General features: G+C 38.2%; 2 protein-coding genes across 3 annotated transcripts in view; one reads left to right on the top strand and one right to left on the bottom strand.

Annotated features, from left to right (window-relative positions):
* LOC119661755 (protein gone early) overlaps positions 1–21,727 on the top strand; it is a 345,874-nt gene that overhangs the window by 69,343 nt on the left and 254,804 nt on the right. The window lies entirely within an intron of this gene.
* LOC119661759 (altered inheritance of mitochondria protein 3-like) lies at positions 7,358–9,363 on the bottom strand. Its single transcript, XM_038071229.1, has 3 exons — positions 9,118–9,363; positions 8,116–9,043; positions 7,358–7,837 (listed from the first exon to the last, which is right to left on the bottom strand). Exons 1-3 carry the CDS (start codon positions 9,130–9,132, stop codon positions 7,701–7,703), a joined length of 1,080 nt encoding a protein of 359 aa, XP_037927157.1. The 5' UTR covers positions 9,133–9,363; the 3' UTR covers positions 7,358–7,700.

Below are 21,727 nucleotides of genomic sequence, written 5' to 3'. Positions count from 1 at the left end.
GGAAGGTTGACGTCCACGCATTGAGTAAGTTAAATCTTTGTACGGTGAGTTTTAGGAAGGGCGTTCTTTTCACCAAATATAGTCATGTTTGGCATCAAATGAAAGGCCTCGATTAGTGCTTTTCAGTTCAGTTTTGACATTTGTTAGAAAGGCGGAGAGTGCGAGAGGTCGAAAATGATGATTTTGTTAAAGGACTTACTCTCAGAAACTATCTAATCGAAAAATCTGAAGAAAAAACATCAAGCTGCCTATATACGGCCTCTAGGCCCCGAAAAACTTTCCACATCAATATCTACTCAAAATAAGCTAATAATAATATAATACTACAATTATAGGGGCAATTGACTAGAAACCCCCTTAAGGGTACCCTATAGTTTTAGTAATGTAAACTATAGTATGAGGCATGATATCTCGAAGTTTGATTGAAATCGTATTATTACTGATAAAGTTACAGCAGCTCAAGGTTGTCTTTTCCATTTAAATTTACTATAACCCAAAATACTCAATATCAATATCACACTAAAGTGTGTGGTTTGACATACTAGATATATACACATACACCTTACACGCTACGTACAAATGGGATAGTTCCTTTTCATACCTGATGCGCCGTGCTTCCGGTTTTCGACTTGTTTTTAGTTAATGTCCTTTTTTAAGGGATCATCCCGTGCGAAGGCCGTTTTTTGCCTTTTTTAGAAATTTTTTGTGAAGAACTGGATAAAGATACAAATACGCATTTTCTACCATACATTTATTAATATCTTAAGCGTGCATAGTAATTTTTCCAGCCCGATCGCATAGTTCGTTATTGAAATACAGAACAATTTATACACCCATCTCCAAAAAAATGGGTTTTTCTGCTGCCACGCCGGAGGGCGCTGCCATCATCTTAAAGAAAAAAGTAAACGGCATTTTAACGTGCAGACTAACTACAGTCCGCAAACTAGGATTATTAAAAAATATTAAAAACTAAATTTTTGGTGCCGTGTTAAACTTTTTTTTGTGAATTTTGGTTTTCTTCAAGACTTTTTTAATAAATAAACAAGTCGGCAAACCGGAAGCTTGACGCTTCAGGTATAAAAGGTTTTGTGTTTCCCTATGTGAGGAGCATAACGTAGTTCTCCATTGGCTTTTAGCATTGACCCGAGATATTGAAATCGTTCAGTTCTGGGCAGGTTACTGCCATTGCCAGAACTGAGCAATTTAAATATTTCGAAGGGCAGGTTACCGACATTGCCAAAACTCAGCGGTTTAAATATCTCGAGGGGCAGGTTACTGCCATTGCCAGAACTCAGCGATTTAAATATCTCGAGTCTATGTTATCTGCCAATGGAGAACTGCGTAATGAAATTATTTCACACATTAACGCAACCTGGATGAAGTGGCATTCCCCAACTGGTGTTCTTTGTGATCGACGTATCAGCGCACGTCCCAAATCTAAAATTTACTGCAATGTCGTCCGTCTGCCGCTCTCTATAGTTCTGAGTATTGGCCGACTATAAAGGTCAATGAACGGCGTCTTGCGGTAATGGGGACGAAGACGTTTTGATTACGTCTGAAATGAGAATATCCGCGATCGAGCGGGTTTGCACCGATCGTGGAAAAACTGCAAGAGAGGCGTTTTCGATGGTGTGGTCACGTAATTCACACTAACGAGAATTCAACAACCAGTATTGGTCAGAACATCGAAAGCAATGGTAAGCAACCAAAAAGCCGGCCAAAACAATGGTGGCTTGATATGCTGGATGTGGATTTAAAGGTCTCAAGATTACATCCTGATCAGGCATTTGATAAAATAAAATGACGAAACCGATCACCACAGGCCGACCCCGCTTGTGAACTGATGGCTGAACAAAAAGAAAAAGATGTGAGGAGCGACGAGTGCACGACAGCTCCGTGTAATATAGCTAACAATTCCATTGCCCTCTATTTTCTAGAAAGCGATTTAAATAAATCATTTGATGGAAAGTCCTGTGTTGATAATGGTCAACCTCATACGCCTCACACCCTGAGTTTAATATTATTAGCAAAAGCCAACAATTTAACCAACATCAAATATAAACAAGTCGGGAAACCGGAAGCTAGACGCTTCAGGTATGAAAGGTTTTGTGTATTTCTTTTATAAAGAGATGTGGGTGTGCATTTGTCCCATTAGCATGTAGCAAGTAAAATATGCATATAATATGTGAAAATAGCCACTTTCAAGTGATATTGACATTTATAGTCTCGAATTTGCAGAGAAGCGACAGCTTTGACCTAGTATTACTTTGTTAGTAATAGTGCGATTTTCACCAAATTTGGCAGGATCATGCTCTATACTGTAGCCTATATTGTTGCAAAATTTTATGATTCTAGGGTGAACTTAAGGGGGGTCTTCCTGTCAATTGCTAAAAATTACAGTAATGTACTATTATTAACTTTATTTGAACAGGTATCGGTATGTAGGGTATTTCGGAGCCTAGGCACCATATAGTGACAGCCCCCTGATTTTTTTCAGATTTTTTGGTTGGGGAGTTTCTGAGGATGGGTTCGTTAAAAAAATGACCACTTTCAACCCCCCGCACCCCCCACCTTTTCAACAAATGCCAAAACTAAGACTGGCTTCGAAAAGTACTAATCAAGACCTTTAATTTGATACCCCACATGACTATATTTGATGAAAAAAAATTTACACCCTCCCTTTGCATGTATGGGGACCCTCCCTTAAATTCAATGTAAAAGGATGTAATTCACTATATACGTGAGCGTTCACAGTTCCCACCTTTCTACCAAATTTGGTGCCAATCGCTACAACCATCTCCGAGAAAAATGCGTGTGACGGACAGACAGACAGACAGACAGACATTGAACCGATTTTAATAAGGTTTTGTTTTACACAAAACCTTAAAAAGGGCTAGGGAGAATTAGATTCTTCTTGAATGGAATTTTAATATTTCACTCGAATTTCAATTATTCTCGTTAATTATGACGTCAGCATCTTATTTGTATGGCTTAGGATGCTGTTAATTAGCACGAAATTGAGAAGTTTGAACTGCTATAACTTTCCCACTAATAGTTGGATTTTCATGAAACCTGGCATGTGTATGCACGAGGCTGTCCTCTATGTCGGTGCAAAATTTAGTACACTTAGGATGAACTTAAGGCGAGTTTTTTAGTCTATTTCTAAAAGTTGATAATGTACTATTAGTAAATTTATTTGAACAGATACCGGAATGGGACATCTCTCGAAGATTAAATTTCACATAAGTGTTTTACACAAAACCTTAAAAAGGGCTGCAGATAAATATATTCTTCATAAATGTGACTTTAATATTCCACGCGAATGTCAATTATTCCGGGTAATTATGACGTCAGCATCTGATTTGCATGGCTTTGGAAGCAGTAAACTCACGCGAAATTGCTAAGTTTGAACTGCTATAACTTTGGCGTTAATTGCCTGATTTCCATGAAATTTAGCACATATACGAAATATTGTCCCCTACAGCAGCAGACCAGAAGTCCTAGGATGAATTTAAGGGGGGTTTTTCAGTAAATTTCTAAAAAGTGGTAATATACTATTAGTAAGTTTATTTGAGCAGATATCGGAATGGGACATATTTTGAGGCCTAGATTTCATCTAGGCGCACCACCTTGATTTTTTTCGGATTTTTAGGTTGGGTAGTTTCCGAAAATGAGTCCTGTCTCACTTCAAGTGCGTACATTTTGACTTCTTACTCACGCACTTTGCAATTTATGCCAAAACTAAGGTCAGTTTCGGAAAGCACAAATCGAGACCTTTCATATGTGTGGGATTTCATAGTTCCCATCTGTCCACCAAATTTCGTTCGGATCGGTTTAGCCGTTTTGGAGAAAACTGCGTGTGACAGACAGACAGACAGACATTGAATCGATTTTTACACAAAACCTTAAAAAAACTACCAAATGAATCGCAATATCTAAGTTTGCGGACTGTAGAAATATGTTCTGAATAAGTAGTGAAAATTTCATTGGATAGATTTTGGGTTACGGTGGCACCAGATTTTCAATATGCAGTTTCGAGAAAAACGCATTTAAAAAGTACAATGTGATTTTTAGCCATAAAACCTTAACTGACCATTAATCTGCTATACCTAATCCATAAACCTTAGGTTTCATGAAAAAACACAAGTAGAGTCTTGGCTTCAATTCTTATGATTTTAGCGAAGTCATACGAACGTCATTCGGACCGATGAATAGGCGCTTTATTACGACGATCGACATAAATCTGGCATGTGACTTATCACGTGTTTAACACTATAATTTCCGAACGACTCCGAATATCGAAAAATCACTTTGCGCATATATTCTGCACTCCCTTTACATGCAGGGAGTGGCGCCATTTTGTGTTCAATTTAAAGGGGGGCTCCTCATACATGCGAAAGGGGGTCTAAATTTGTTTATCACCAAATATAGTCATGTGGGATATCAAATGAAAGGGTTCGACTAGTACGAAACTGATTTTGGGTGAAACACAGGGCATTGAGGACTCAAAATGTGTGCACCAAAAAGTGAAACAGGTCTCGTTCTCAGAACCTACCCAACCGAAAAATCTGAAAAAAAAACACAGTGATGCAACTATATGAAATCTAGGCCTCAAAATACATTCCGGTATCTGCACAAATAAAGTTAATAATAGATTGTTGCCGTGTTTTTTAAATTTACCGGAAAACCCCCCTTAAGTTTACCCTAGAATTACCAAATTTGACATGAGCAGAAGTGATAATACAGAACTTAATTCTGACCCCTTAAGTTCACCCTAGAATCATTTGAATGTCAATATCACTTGACAGTGGATATTTTTCCATAATATATGCATATATTACGTGCTACATACTAATGGGACAAATGCACACTCAAATCTCTTTATAAAAGAAATATACAAAACCTTTCATACCTAAAGCGTCTAGCTTCCGGTTTCCCGATTAGTTTTTATCTGTTTTAGGTTAACTTTGTCAGATTTGTGAATAATAGTGAACTCCTTGTGTGAAGCCGATAAGATTGAGTATTATCAATACAATGCTTTTCAGATAATTTTTTTTTGTAAATGCTTCTTTAGAAGATAGCGCGAAGTTGGATGTTTAACTATGTACACATGGAACTGTCATGCCCCCATCGTTCCTCACATAGAGAAACACAAACCTTTTATACCTGAAGCGTCTAGCTTTCGGTTTCCCGACCTGTTTATTAATTTGCTTATGTTCTCTCATAATTTATTTACATTTCTTAGTTTATTACTATTTATTTTTACATTATAATGAAATTCTATTTTCTATTCTAATTTTTGCTCCTTTAATTGGGGACCGTTTCTTTTTCGTCTTAACTTTCAATCAAACTTTTAAGTTAAAAGAGACATTTTAATCCCATAAATTATCCCTTCATGGGTGAGGCTTAAAGGATTGTATCAAAGGTCTTCTTTGTTTGCTCGTAACGTGGAATTTTTAAGGTAGTGTAAGGTTTCACGAATGCAATCGACCTGGTCATTTCTATTCCCATTTTAGGCCAATCCTGATGCAAATCCCGATATACAGATCGAAATGCTAAGCACCCGAACTTTCCGGTGGTAAAACGCCGAGGTACTCCAATAGAGTTGTATTTGTGTGTAAGTGAACCTGAATTATCACAACACACTAGTTTTATCAAATGAGAGATTGGCTCACCCTCATGGTTGATAAAAATCAATTTGGGTTCATCATTTGACCAAATTTCAAACTCAAGTCTTAACATTTCTTTCGCTTAACTTCCAGTCCTGACTCTCTGTCACAAGCCTTTCAGATAAAATCAGAATTCTTGAATATTAAATCAAATCTCATGCACAGCCAATCTTCTATAGTGGTATGTTCATTAATTGAATGAACAGTGAGTCCCGATAATTAGTATCGGTCAGATCCGATTTTGCCACCTTCACCTGAATTATTCTCACCTGAGAACGATATCATATCAGCTGCAAACATGAAGCGATACAGAGGATACATAAGTCAGAAACTATACTTCATCCTTGCAGATGGATTTATATTTCACCGACCAAGCATCGATGGTGGCATATACGAAAATAACTGCGGCTATTTTAGAGAATCGGACTCTTCAGAACAACATCTCATTTGGCCTTTCGACATGATTTGAATACAAATATATGTGATTTGAAAATGGCTCGCGATGTGATTACATTTCGCCTCCTAATCACTGGAATTAGCAAAGTTTTACACCTGAGTTTAGCCACAGAATTTCGGTGAGTGACACATAGGTATGGTATACATGTGCGTCTGCCGAAAAGGACTGGCAATCACATAGTATGACGAGGACATAGCTTAATATTTCGCATCATGAATCATGACAAACCTCTAATTTCTTGTCCTCAAACCTGTGATATTTCGATCAATTCAGTTGTTTTTCAAATCTCAGTTTTGAAAATTGAGTGCAAATGTGTTGGATGTTACGTTGTGGGTATTCCCATTTAGTGACTATAAACTACTGATAAGTTCTATAATATTATAGATCCCGGAATACTTAGCGCTTTTTGGAAGATGATTTTTCATCACGAAGTTTTTGCTGATTTCGAATCAAAAGGTATCTCCATTTTACAATGTCCTCTGAAGCTGCCACATAGCACAAAACAATTCGATTATATTATATATAATTAAATGTATGTCCGTGGTGTTTTTAGAGTTTAAATCAAATTGAAACGATAAGATGATTTCTCCGTTTCGCTGGTGTTTTTATTTAAGTTTGCATAGACCCATATTTCAGGAACAACTTGTTCCCTTCTTCACTGATGTACGTCTACTACTAACGGGTGATCAAGTTGTTCCCGAAATATGGTAAAGATTTTTAGTAAACCAGAAATGAGAAAAAACAATGTTTAACTAAAGTAGATGCTTGACATTTTCCACGCGGCCTCAATATGTTTCTTACCTGAACTCCTCCCTCAATTGCTGTGAACTGAAAATGTGTAAGCTTCAATTTTAAACTTTTCCACTTTATACAAATCCGCGTTTGATTTTCATAAATAAACGCTCCTCTATCAAACAAGTTTGATCATCATTCGCAAAACAAGTTAACATTAACACCGGCCAGCGTCGCTTTTAAATTCTAAAGATTTTCCCAATTATAAGCAGATCAACTCGTCAGCATCAATCTGTTTCGATCTTATATGGCAATTGCCCACATTTGAGCAAACGCGTCTTCTATTCAAAAAAAATTCAGATAGCCAAGGTAAACACATATGTATAAAGTGGTTTCCAGTTTTAGAAAGGTGATTGTGAAGACTTTGATAGCTCCAGTAAATATCAAAAGCTAACTGACTTCCCTGCTGCAATGCCGAACCACTGAAAAGCCAGAAATATTTATGTATCAAACTTATAAAGTTTATTATTATTCAAATTCATAATTAACAATGTTTTTTCCGCGCAACATTGCCACAAAAAAATGCAGTCAGATTTTGCATCTCGCTGCGGTAACATGAATGCACCATTGAAAACATTATATAACGTCCAAACATTTGGAAATATATTATGGTTGGCTCCTCGCTGGGAAGCGAGGTTGAGGTTTACTTTCTCCTCCTCTCTTGGCCGCATTTATGTTTCAATGTGTATCTATAATGACAGCAATATCTTAATTACTTATCCTACATATGAACATACAATTTGTACGCGTTTGCAAACAATTTATTCAGGTCTAATTTTTTACTAATGGCGTCGCAAGAAATTGGCCCCTATTTTTCTGGTAACGTTTTGGGCTCCGCTCAAGATTTCCTGGGCTGTTGTGATCGGGGAGATGCCTTCGTTTGATTGTTCACTAAGTCCACCAAGTGCATCGTATTGAGCTAAGGACATTTAAACAATTTTATTAGTATATTTCCATAACCACTATTATTTCAGAACTGAATTGTTGGCCTCAAATCATGTTTAAGGATAATACAGGAAACATGCAAGCCACACCCTTCCTATCACTCAATGAATAACATTTACGTTTTCTTCAAACGTTTTCAACAATCCAGTTCTGAAAAGTGGTTAAAGTAACGACAAAATTTTGTGATAGTTGTTATATTTCTACGGAGAACACGGACGAACAGTTGGGAACAACGAAAGTTTTCAAGCTTACCTTGAATGTGTTTTTGAGCCAGTTCAGCTTCCTCGGGGGTGTTGTATTTAACGAAATACACTTCCGGCTTACTTGGTTTTGTCGGTGCAACTTTAGGCACTTCAATCTCCTCTGGCGGTTCATTAGGGTTTTGACTGAGCACATAGATCACAGTCTTCTCTTCTGGGGCGTAAGCGGCACATAAATCCTGAATAGTGCGTCTCTTCATGAACATAGGCTTGGGTGCTTGCTTGAATGCACTTGCCAAATTTGGATCAACATAAACAGGATATTTGTAGAATCCTTGGTCGATTAGGTTTGGATACTGTTGTGCTGGAATATCGAAAAGGCTATTGGAGAAAATCGGTGGGGCGGGTGTGCTGTAGAAGTTCTGGTATGGATTAGGCTGCTGGTAGTACAGGGGTGAGGCAGTGGTTTGCGCTTGCTGAAGTGATTGCAGCTGAGCTTGTTGTAATTGCTGGGCCTGTTGCAATTGTTGAGCCTGCTGCAGTTGCTGAGCCTGCTGCAACTGAGCTTGTTGCAATTGTTGTTGATATTGAGCTTGTTGGTACTGCAATTGTTGATGCTGTGCTTGATTTTGAGGATGAAGCTGGACTTGTGGTGGTGGTCGAAGCTGCTGCTGAGGTTGGAAATGTCCTTGTTGTACATGGTGTGGTGCTACCTGGGGCTGAGCGTTGGGAATCACTGTCACACCCTCTTGCGGTGAAAAGTGAACCGTATGTGGAATATTCAACTGTGGCACATATGGGTTCACTGGCGTATTCAAACCCGCATTGTAAGTCGTTTTATTATAAATTGGTGAATAGAACGGGTTAAGCGGGCTCGGTCCAATTATCGATTGTCGAGTACTCCTTTTATCATCGTTGATCACAGGATCGCGTGAAGAAGATGAACTTAACTGTAGTAACACGCTCACAGCAATAGTTATCTATATTCACCATATTGAGAGAAATTTCACTTTTAAACATAATTAGATTCTCAAACACTTGTGAATTGCCTTACCGCCAGAGCACGCATCTTAACTAATATTCGTTAATTACTCGAGATCCACTATAAAACACTCTTAACTTATCAGTCGGACGATAAATGTCACTTGACTAAACATAAAAACCAGAAATCCGGGCTTTTTATACCGAAACGTTTAAAACAAAGGATGGCGACAACCCAGTGGTCACAAAAGTTCGGACTACAAGCTCTATGTCGCGTCGATACCCCAAGCAACGATGATCGTACTCGGACCAAAGATAAAACCGGAATAACGCAACCAAATCGACTACATTATCTGAAATATGTTACAATTTCGAATAAAGATACATTTTCTCAGTGAGGTAGGAGATTTTGCAATTTGAAGATGTTCCGAATGCGGGGGAACCAAATGTTTCATCCAACCATCTCCAAAAGTCATCAATCAGCTTTTATTCATTTCCTCCCTGGAAATTCCAAAATATCAGACCAGACACAATGCTATCTTTGAGAAAATTGAGTGATCAGAATTTACGTAATTGATCAGATGGTGTCGAAAATGCATTTGCATATAATTCCGCTGGTGATTTTCAACTCGCATTTTTGAGTTCAAATTCACATAAAAATGGTGATTTCTAGCATAACCCGCTGGGCTAGAGGAACTTTGTTAGGACCTGCTTGTAAGTTTCGTAAAAGAAATTCATTATTGGTACACATTGCAGTTGGCAACCGAACCCACCAGTTTACTGCAAAGCATAATGGAGGAGTGTGGAAATGCATGTTTTATTGACCATCAAATATTGAAGCAAGTTGCTGCTCACAACTGTTAGATTGAGTTGCTTTCGGGGCAAAATTAAAGATTAAGGAGAATGTCTTAGCTGAAGAGGCAGAAAACATCTCTTTCCGAACAGATTCTCACATATATCTTTTTGAAGGTTAATACAAAGTTTGCACTGTGATAGTACGCAAGTGCAATTTATAATCAGAGAAACGTTGTTCACTCAAATGTACGATTTTTTCGGTTAAGGCGAATAATGGTTTAAAAAGCAACCCCTTCTCCGTCGCTAATGGTGGTTTTATTTTGACATACATCCCTTTTCCAGTGCCGGGTGTTTACTGGGTGAACAGACCCTGACTATAAATCGAATAATGTTGGAGCCGGATTTAGAAAATCTGAAATCTGAGTAGGAACTCATTAGCTATTTTGGCGCTGATTAAATAACTTCTAAATGTCACAACTGAATTTGAGCCTAAACTTTGTTTATCATTCGTAAAAAGTTCGCCCATAAATTTACAAGTTTACAAAGCCAAAGAAAAAGGCTCTGCCTGGTGAGGTTTAACCAATCTTTCATGCTCTTGGTTTCGTATCCCCTCGTGAGCACCCTGGACTGTTCCATTCCTGATAAGTTCGCCCACTAAAGTCCCCTCAGCCGTTCCTCTTCCTCCTTCAATGTTGTAGCCATGAATCCATTTCCGACACTACAGAATGGCTCTGGCCCGTATAGTGGTGTCGCTGCTTCTTTCCCAGCCAGCTGGTCCGCTGCTTCATTGCCTTCTAGCCCAATGTAATCTGGAACCCAGAGTACCCAAACTTTATTTAGCAAGCCGGGCGTGTTCAGTCTATTAAGGTATTCCCATACCACTTTATAATTTACCTGGTAGGACCTAAGTGCCTTACTAGCCGCTTGGCTATCGGTTAGAATAGTGATGTTCTGCTTCCTATAGTTTCTTTCGAGTTTGAAGGAGACAGATTTGTCTATAGCATATATTTCCGCCTGAAATATACTGGTATGCATTTCCATTGGTTCGAAGTGCGTTTTTTACCCCAGCGCCTGCTCCCTCTGCCGTCAAGGATCCGTCAGTATACTAGGTAATCAGTTGTTGGTTCACATCGTACGTCAATGTCACGATCCTCTAGTTTACGTTTACTTCAACGTGTTTCAAACTTGTAAACGTCATTGTCATGTTGTCCCTTGGTATCAGTAATTCGGGATGCCACCTAGAAAGAATATCAATTTTTCTATGATTTATCCAGCTCCCCGACTCACTGTTACTTCCGGACATTCTGAAGATTGACCTTCTTTTCCTGGGGTTGTATGTGCAGATGGAAAGTTATTATCCTAGAAGGACCTCTAGCGATGCCGTTGGGCATGTTCTCATTGCCGCACTGATACACACGCAAGCCAGTCTTTGGAATTGTGGTTGGTTATTGTGCTGAGTTCAATTCTTCTTGCCCAGATTACCGCCCCATAGGTAATCGTTGGCCTTACTATTGCTGTTTATATCCAGTTCAGCATTTTCGAGGTACATCCCGATTTTTCCCCTTCTGTGGACCTACAAGTCATCAGAGCCTTTGTGGCTTTCCAACATGTTTTCCAGAGAAGTCTTTGGTTTAGTGTGATACCCAAATATTTGACCTCTGTTACTCTTTTTCACCTCCATGCATTATGATCTAATGGCTCTGAGGTGATTAAGCTTGTGCTTTTTAGTCAATAGTTTTAGCTGGATTTATGCACAGCCCCGCCTTCCTGCCGCCGTTATTCGTGATTCGTAGTCCAGTTTGAATTCTTTCACATGAAGTATTCTCATATTTACCTCTACAGATTAAAACAAGATCATCAGGGTAATCCTGGACCTGTATTTCGGTGTTTATTAGCTCTTTTATGTAGGAGTTCATCAGCTGCCATGTTCCATATTAACAGTAATAGTACCCACTTTTAGAGCGGAGACCTTTATCGGTTGCGGTCTTCGGAGTAGGCCAATGTTGACCTTAGCTCAACTGCTTGACCCTCCAAATTCCCCCGCTCCATCATGTTTCAGTGAGTTTTTTTTTGTAGAAATGAAACTTCTTGGTCATGTTACCCCTTGATATCAAAATTCGGGATAATGACAATCTTCCTCGATTTAGGTAACCCGCGAACATTATCTTCTTTGCCTGCATATCTCTGTAAAGTTGAAGGGAAGTTAAGCACTGAAGGAACTCCCAGGGATACGGTTGGGCAGGTTCTCATTATCCCAGTTATACAGACCCAAGCCAATTTTGGAAGTTTGTGTAACTCTCTGACTGTTGTACTGATTTCAGCTCTATTTGCCTAGATTAGCGCCAGATATGCAATTATTGACCCTCCTATTGCAGTATATATCCAGCATGATATTTTCGGAGTGCATCCCGATTTCTTTCTCACTATGGACCAGCATTCTGCTTCTCGTCTAACTTCCATGCCATGTAGTCTAATTACTCTCAGGTGGTTAAACTTGCGCTTCCTAGTAAAGGCTAGTACACTAGCATCACGTGCTATTAATTTTCAACCTAATTTGGAAGATTTATAAAATACATTATCTTTAACGTAACGCTAGATTTGTATTCCAGTATTTGTTACCTCTCCTAGGAGTTCGTCAAGTATATACCAGACTCCATATTAGCGTTGATGGTACCCCACCCTTTGGATAACTTAGAGTCGTGTCTAAGACAATAGAATTGATACCTTTGGTTCTTCTTCTACCAATCTTCTCCTCTGTAACATCCTGCCCATCCAGGAGGATACAGTATTCCCGACTCTCTTTGAACTCGGGCATTTCTTACCTCTGCATGCGATGTGTTGCCGCAAGCTGCTTTGTCGAAAAACAGTGCTATTTCTTTGGTTTCTATAGAATCATGTACTTTATCCATAAAGTTGCATTGTTGTAAGGGATTACGCGTTAGAACCGTAGTTTTAATGTAGTGGTCACTTCTTACTGTTTTCAGTGCAAATGATGTCGGGCAAATTGATCTGAAAGATGCATGGTAAAACGAATTGTTTTGCGAGTTTTCGGAATACAGAGTATAGACCTGGTTCAATGCCATTATTATATATTTTGAGGCTATTCAGTTCCGGGTGATTTCTGTGAATTAAAGGTTCCTAAGATGTCCTAAGATGTAAAGTAAAATGGGCATACTCTAGCTTACGAGCATTATTTTGCTAGTTTCCAATTTTCCTTCTTCTTCTTTTTGCCTGTTATTGTGCAGTTGGGCAAAATGTTGTTGTCTTTCATCATGTGGTAGGATCTCGAGAAATGAGTTTTGAAAAGCAGATATACCCTGCCTTCCTCATTACCCCATCTTCCCTTTTTGGGCAGACTGCTTTGTTGGAAGAAGAGAGTTTAGACCTTGGCTCTCATTCTGGTTAGATTTCTATGCCATCATCATCTATGCATGCCTTAATGATGAGACTATTTTAGCCGGACAGCTGGCCTCATATGCATGAATGACGACTCTGTTGTGGTTTTTCACCATTGCACCAGTTCTTAATATCGTCGTCCATCTGTAGGCGAACCATGCCATGGTGGCATATATAAGAGTCCACTGTTCTCAGTGTCGAACCTCATTATTCTGTGATCCGATATCGAGGGTTCATTTTTTATGCCATATTTAGTACCTCTTGCTTGGTCCGGTCATAAATGTTAGCCTCTTCCCTTCGTTATACGTTTGTAAATCGATAAATTCAAGAAGAATGGATAAATTCAAGAAGGTACTCACCTCTTCGATTGGTATCGGCACTTCCCCAAATTTAATTAACGGCATAGCAGCCGAGTAGAAGTCATAGCGCCCTCTTCTCGCAGAACTTCACCAGCCTAACGACTAATGTTAGTGGGATCAGGCTGTCGTCTCCTGTGAAAGAGTCTAATGCTACGACTGCCTCCCATGTTCTTCTCCCGATTTCTAATGAAATTCGGACAGTCACGAGGTCCCCAGTGGGAAATTCTGAAAGTCATATATATTTTAAATTGGTTTTAGAAAGCATCCAATCTCTTGATGTTTTGCGAAATTATCTGTATACCCTTCTTCCTTGCAGGCCACGAATCTGCCCCCGATACGCACATGGCTCTTGAGCCGACACTATTCCCGATCTTCTCCAATGTCGGAATATCGTCCACCTTCTCCGATATGACACTTCCCTGTATCTCGCTGTCCACCTTAAGCCCTAGAAAATGCAGGTCTAGGTTATCCAGCTTCTCGTTTTCAGTGTACCACAGGTTCACTTCCTTGTTCTATCCTACCTATTTGGCCGTTTTGAGTTTTGCTTTCGACCTTGCTTCTGAGGATTCTCCACAATCGCGCGTGAATAAGGTCTATCAGATGTACTTGTGCTGGTCCCCGCCTTTTGATCAAGGATCTTAGTTGGTTGCCGTTTCCGCAATAAGCCAATGTTAGCTTGGCCCCACCACCTGACTTTCCAGCTTTTCCCTTTTCGAGTGTAGTCAGTCACCTGGTTATCAGTATTAGAGAGATTTGCTTCCATCTCGTGGACCAATTTGTTTGCGGAATGGGATAACATTTTGTTTTTTGTCCTTATTTTGCATCCTTTCTAAATCGGTATAGAGGGATATCTTAGAAAAGCCAGTTGGCCTCAAATTAGCCTCCGAAAATACTAAATTCAAAGCATCAAGCAACCGAATTATCATTACCTACATGTACTAATTAATTGTTGTAAATTTATGGCAATTTATGTACTTCACAATTTGATGAAAGATCTTGTAGGCTTCTAGGGGAAAACAATCATAACCAAAGGTGTTATTACTCTACCATTGTGGTGAGGAAGATTGAGAAATCCTTTCCAATTTAGAATCGTTGCCAGCTATTCTTTTAAACCCAAGCTTGATTTGACTGTTCTTTCAATTCCTTCGGATGTTTTCATGCTCCGTGAAGGGAATGAGGATTTACATAATAGTTACATTGCCTCTGGCTCCAAAAGCCCAGAAATGAGATATTTATTAGTTGGAACCGAAAAATAGTAGCTAGTATTTTCCTCCACCTATGTATTTCGGAATTGCTTAGTATTTGCTGTGAGTTCATTTCATAGGCGCCAAGTGTGGATTGCCTGCAGAGTTACACTAATGCAGTGACATACTCTGCAACAAACATTTCTATAAACAAACAGATAGAAGGACCTCTGTGGACAGCGTTGTCTGAATATACTTTCTTTCAACCACCATGTGTTCTCGAAAAACAAATTTCTTAACAATAGGTTCAACCGCCTTCGAATAAGTTACGTTTTCAAAAAAAGTGGGGTTTTTCAGAGAGGTTTGACTGCAACAATGTGCTATAAACTCAGCTTTTCTACAAATGATCAATTTTGCAGGATTGTCGAGCACCTTTCTGGGTACTGATTTTATAATATTTTCAGCTTACTGCTTCCTATAAACCTCGGAACCATCATAGTTTTTTTAAAGAAGAAGCAGGGATTGCATAGAATTTAATGAACACGAGAATGAAAGTTAATCAAAACGCTATCCGGAGTTGATTTTTGTTAATCATGAGGGTAACAGCTATTCCTCACGAAGGGGTTGACAAACAGTGAACTAGTATGGCAGAATGCGAGCAAGTACGGGCATACACTTGTATATAATTAAGATTTGGTGTAAAACAAAACATTATTAAAATCGGTTTACTGTCTGTCTGTCTGTCCGTCATACGCATTTTTCTCGGAGACGGTTATAACGATTGATACCAAATGTGGTGGAAAGGTGGGAACTATGAACGCTCACGCATACAGTGAGTTAAATCCTTTTGCGTCGAATTTAAGGAAGGGTCCCCATACATGCAAAGGAGGAGTGTAAATTTTTTTTTACCAAATATGGTCATGTGGATATCAAATGAAAGGTCTCGATTAGTACTTTCGACATTTGTTGGAAAAGTGGGCAGTGCGGTGGGTCGAAAATTATCATCTCTTCAACGGATCCATTCTCAGAAACTACCTAACTGAAAAATCAAAAAAAAAATCAAGAGGCTGCCACTATATGGTGCCTAGGTTCCGAAATAAGTTCATCCTAGCATCGGTTTCCCAACTTGTTGAAGTTTAGCGCCAGCCTCAATTGACTCCCGACTTTGCTCTTGATGTTGACAAAAAGATACTTCTGACTCTCATTTTCTGACCGTCTGCAAAGGCTGGTTCCAAAGCCCTTTATTGATTCTACTCAATTTCTGCTGCTTACTCAGAAAAGAACCCATGGCAGAACATACAAAGACAAGTTGGCGAAAGGGGGACTCTTGGCAAATTGAAACTCCCGCATTGCTGTCTTCTAGAAAAATTTTACTTGTGGGGCTATGTGCCATTAATATTTAATTTATGTAAAGTGAAGTCTTACTAAACACTCCCAATTCATTCGAGGACGCTTGAATCTATCAGCAGGCAATATAAAATCAACTTAGAGCGTTTCATATCTGAAATTTTGCGAATTAAGTATGAGACGTTTTATGGATTTTTTGTAGTGTATACGCATTGGTTATGTACGACTGTGAACTTTAATATGATTTTAAGATTGTGTTAGAAATAACTTTAATCTATTGTAATTTCATTAATAGTAATGGGATTGTCACCAAACTTTCCAGTATGATTTTCCATATTATAACCTATTTTTGTATGATTCTAACAAGAATTTAAAACGGTTTCCTGTTAATTTCCAAAAAAATAATGGGATACCATTATTAACATTAGTTGAGCGGATATGGATGTAGAAAACGTCTTGTGGTTTAGATGTTTTATAGAGGCACCACTATGACATCTTGGCAGATGAGATGACAATTATATAAAATGGGAGGTCCACGCCTCCTTTATCACAGACCATTAGCATAGAAAGGGAGATATCTATAAATAGATGTCAAGAGCGATGAGAACACTCAAGAAAAGGTCTGTAAACACATAGGCACCTAGGGGTGGAATACGATTAATTCCATGATCGCATCTATCCAGTGTAAACTGTGAAAGGCGGAGCAGACCAGGATTTATTAGTGCTGCATATTGAAGAGAGGAGACTAGGAAGAGTGAGCTAACACCGTGGTTCCAAGGGAAAGGGGGCCGTTTAAGTGGGCAGGCCCAGGCAAATAACTAATATGTGTATTTGATGCACATATTCGTACATACATACTAGTGCATTTATTTTATATAACATTTCCGCAAATTAATTCAGACAGAATTTATTCGGTGATAGGCGTAATTAAAACGACCTTTTATGGCTATACTGAATGACTATAATAAAATACATAAAAGATTAGAAAAACTTGCTTTTTAAAGGTTTCGTTATTCAGAAGTTTGTTTGTTTTCCAAATGCATACGTTCATACACATACATTGGGCATAGGTTTATACTGGCACGTACGTCAGAATCGCTCATAAAATCCAGATTATCAAGAAGAACGGGTCGTGCTCAATTGAAAGATAAACTCGTTCTTTCTTTATCAATATTTTAGAGGGAGTCTGCAGCAAGAAAGATTTTATATTGTCCTGCACGTTTGCCAAATTTTGCAAATCATACACACAAAAAGAAACTAAATGGAATTTAGAGTTCATCATAACCGTGTTTGCATTATAATGTTTTCAATATTATCTGAAAATGTTCACAAGGTGCGAGAAATTGTCTAACAAAAATCTCTCACGAAAACCAAAACGAGTTTAAATTCTTATATATGGTACCATCTTCGAACGGAATTAATGTCTTACTCGTTTGACTTTTCAAGGTAACATGCCAGCATCCAGTTTCCTTCATATTTACATATTTGGAATTTAAATGATTTTTTTCCTTTAACGGGGATAGCGGCGTTTTAATATTATATTAAAGTTGAGTTGATCCTGTAATCCAACTTATCTTTCTTATTGAATTCTTAATGCTCCGTTTCGGCGGTAAAATATTGACAAATAGATAGATTAGATACCTTAAATTGGCTAGGAAAGTGTCAAAACAGTTTATGAAATTTTGAAGGAACTTGCTTTTGAAACGGTTAAAAATTGGAATCATATAATGAACAATTTAAATAACTAAATGCAAAAAATATGAGAATGAATGCAAATTACAAATTTTTCAATATCTTCCATCCGAAAAGATTCAAATATTGCAGAAAAGCTATATAGCATGAATTTGCAAAGTTTTCATATATAGGAAGAAGTGTACTCCCAAAACTCCCAAATGTTAAATTCTAGAAATGTAGATAATATTTTTTTTATTAAGAAGCTTAATGGTGAGACATATCAAGTGATAATTAAGCTAATATGAACATATAGGAAAAAGTCAGATCTCAATATAATGGCGGTGAAAACTTATTTAGAATGTTTTCATTTTTAGGTAGGATTTAATTGTAATTTATAGTTATCGCGGTAGTAACAGATATAATGTCTATAAAATGTATTAATTTACCATATACATGTACAATGGCGCTTCAGAGCGGTACTGCAATTTATAAACTTTCGATTCTTTTTGGATATCCGTTGGATTTTTCCAGATTTTGTTTTTTTTCAATCTGGTAGAATGACCTCCAGCCGGTTCTTTCCACCGGTCTTTATTGTTATCTGCCTCCTTGGGCCATGTTCTCGAAGATTTGAAGGTTAAATGGCTATTTCATATTTACTATATTTATATTTTTTTTTTCTTTTTGTGTTTATGGAAGAAGTAGTCTCTCCCTGGTCGCTTTTGAGATCTTGATTACAGAAAATAATAAAAATCATGTTACTAAATTTTGCTGACATCCAGTCGTTTTGATGATTGCCTTATTGTTATATGATGAGCAACTTCTAAAGCATGGAAAGGACCATAGCATCAAATCCTAATAAATCATAACAATGGAGACTTGACTTCCCTTTTGGCTCGTAGATCTCTCTGCATAATACTTACATACTATGTATTCAAAAGATAATTTCGAAGATAGTTCCGCAACTAAATTCAAGCTTCAATGCTTTTGTAGTTGATATCAGTGGTATTATACTTTCATAACTACGTCGACTTTCATTATCATCAACGACGCAACAACCGGTATCCGGTCTAGGTCTGCCTTAATAAGGAACTCCACACATCCCGGTTTTTCGCCGAGGTCCACCAACTCGATATTCCTAAAAGCTGTCTGGCGTCCAGACTTGCGCCATCGCTCCATCTCAGACAGAGTCTGCTTCGTCTTCTTTTTCTACCATAGATATTGCCCTTATAGACTTTCCGGGCTGGATTATCCTCATCTATCCTATTAAGTGGCCCGCCCATCGCAACCTGTTGAGTCGGATTTTATTAGATCATTGTCTTGTATAGTAAGAGCTTTGACCATATGGTGAGACGTTTCCAGCGAAACAATTTTTATAAGCTGAAATAGGATCTTTTGCCAGCCAACAACTGTGCGCGGATTTCATCGTTATAGCTGTTATGGATTGTGATTTTCGTCCCTAGATAGGGGAAATTTTCAACGGTCTCAAAGTTGTAGTTTCCTATTTTCATTGTTGTCATTTGACCAGTGTGATTTAATGATGTTCGTTCTTTCGGTTTTGACGCTGACGTTGCTACCACGTACTTCGTCTTGCCTTCATTCATGTGCAGTCCAAGATCTCGCGCCGATTACCGCCTACTCGATCTGGATGAAGGCAGTTTGTACATCTCGGATTGTTCTTCCCATGATGCCAATATCGGCAGCGTAGGCCAGTAGTTTACCTAAGTATTGCGAATCACTTTCACCAGGGTCAGGTTAAAGAGGACGCATGATATAGCAACAACGGTCTAAGACAAGGGTCTTAGACACTGTCACTGTATATAGCCCCTTTACCTGGCCAGGTAGAAATCCAGACTCTAGAAATCAATCTCAAATATTGTTTGTGAAGAAAAACATTTTATAGATACTGACAAAAAAATCGAAAGCTATTGAAAAGACGTTAAAAACTTAAAGAAGGAAAAAGTGCGAAAATCTCAAAAATTTGGCACTATCAATATCTGGTAGATGTATCCAACTAACTAAAATGAACAACAATACAATAACCAAATAGAGAAACAAGTCGAGAAACCGGAAGCTGGGCGCTTCAGGTACGAAAGGTTTTGTGTATTTCTTAGTATGTAGCACGTAATAAATGCATATACATGTATACATGTATTATGTGAGAATATTCACTTTCGGATGATATTGACATTCATAGTCTTGAATTTGCAAGGAAGCGACAACTTTGACGTATTATAACTTTGTTAGTAATAGTGCAATTTCGACCAAACTTGGTGAGATCATGCTCTATGTTATACTCTATATTACTGCGAAATTTCATGGTGCCTACATGAACTTAAGGGGGGTTTTGCAGCCAATTACTAAAAATTATGGTTATATACTATTATTAACTTTGTTTGTACAGATATCAGTATGGAAGGTATTTCGGAGCCCAGGCACCATATAGTGGCAGCTGCCTGATTTTTTTCAGATTTTTCGGTTTGGTAGTTTCGGAGAATGGCCCCCTTAAAGGAATGGTCACTTTCAACCCCCTGCACTCCCCACCTTTCCAACAAATGTCAAAACCAAGACCGGCTTCGAAAAGTACTAACCGAGACCTTTAATTTGATACCCCACATGAGTATATTTGATGAAAAAAAAATTTACACCCCCCATTTGCATGTATGGGGACCCCCCCTTAAATTCGGCGTAAAAGGATGTAACTCACTGTATGCGTGAGCGTTCACAGTTCCCATCTTTCTACCAAATTTGGTGTCAATCGCTATAACCGTTTCCGAGAAAAATGCGTGTGACGGACAGACAGACAGACAGACAGACAGACGGACAGACAGACAGACAGACAGACAGACGGTAAACCGATTTTAATAAGGTTTTGTGTTTACACAAAACCTTAAAAACGTTTGGCTAAGAAATCTAATTTAAATTTAAAATTTTTAGTCCATAATTTTTGTACCCCATAATTCAGCTAATAAATCCAAATTTCCGAATTTACAACTTCTTACTAGGCAACTCACCCAATAAATGCAGTCGGGTGTTTCCAGCAATTAAAGACCACAATATTATTTATGTCGGATTATTCCAAGAAATATTAGAAGGAGGTACTATCGGCCCTTCTATGAGGCTGATGCCCCTAAAGACAAGATTCAACATATGGATAAGACCTCTGACCGGTAATTCCATTGAGGTATTTTGCGAAGCCGAAACCGAAAGTGGCGTCTGACCCCAGTACATTTCTAATCCAATCTTCTAAAAACAAATAAAGTATTTAGGTGGTCGGCTAGTCGGTTGCTAACAAGTTTTTCCAAAGCACTAAAACGAAATGAATCGTTAATACTTTAACGATTTAGCGTTTAGTCTGGTAATTTATTACTCACCTGTTCATTTGAACTTTCAGTTGAATTTGCAATTATGAACCACGTCAATGCGGAGTATGTAAATGGGACTATGTAAATATCTATGTACCTATGTATATATAACTTATCCCACGTACAATCGTAAATAGGAAAATATTTATTAGATCAATTAGGATTAAATTCTAACTTATAAGACTCAAATTATGAGACTGACAGACGGCTTACTCCTGTTAGGCGCACTGAAGACGGTACCTGGTTGAAATTCTTGGCCGAAAAATAGTCTTGAGTTATTACAATCTTCATTGATTTATATTTATTTAGAACCAATGAGAAAATATTACAATATGATTGGACAATATGTAAATTATAATTCTCGAGCTAGAAACAAGAAAGTTGTTTTATCCGAGAAATGGTTTGAATTACTGAAATCTATCAAGTTAGCCCTTCCGTCTCCTTCCGCCGCATAATCCACCCGAAGTGATATGATGAGAGATGATAGTTTCAACATTCTGCTGGACTACCTATTCTTTTCCATACTACATCCGTTGTACCGTCTTATAAATCGGATGTTATTCTAC

Source organism: Hermetia illucens, chromosome 1 (assembly GCF_905115235.1).
Source record: "Hermetia illucens chromosome 1, iHerIll2.2.curated.20191125, whole genome shotgun sequence".
NCBI classification, from domain to species: domain Eukaryota; kingdom Metazoa; phylum Arthropoda; class Insecta; order Diptera; family Stratiomyidae; genus Hermetia; species Hermetia illucens.
This window is presented reverse-complemented; position numbering and strand designations above follow the sequence as displayed.

Excerpts from the sequence above, each read along its gene's own strand:
- LOC119661759 (XM_038071229.1), bottom strand. Across the intron at positions 7,838-8,115 it reads GGCTCAAAAACACATTCAAG|CTCAATACGATGCACTTGGT; the intron begins GTAAGCTTGAAA and ends AAATGTCCTTAG.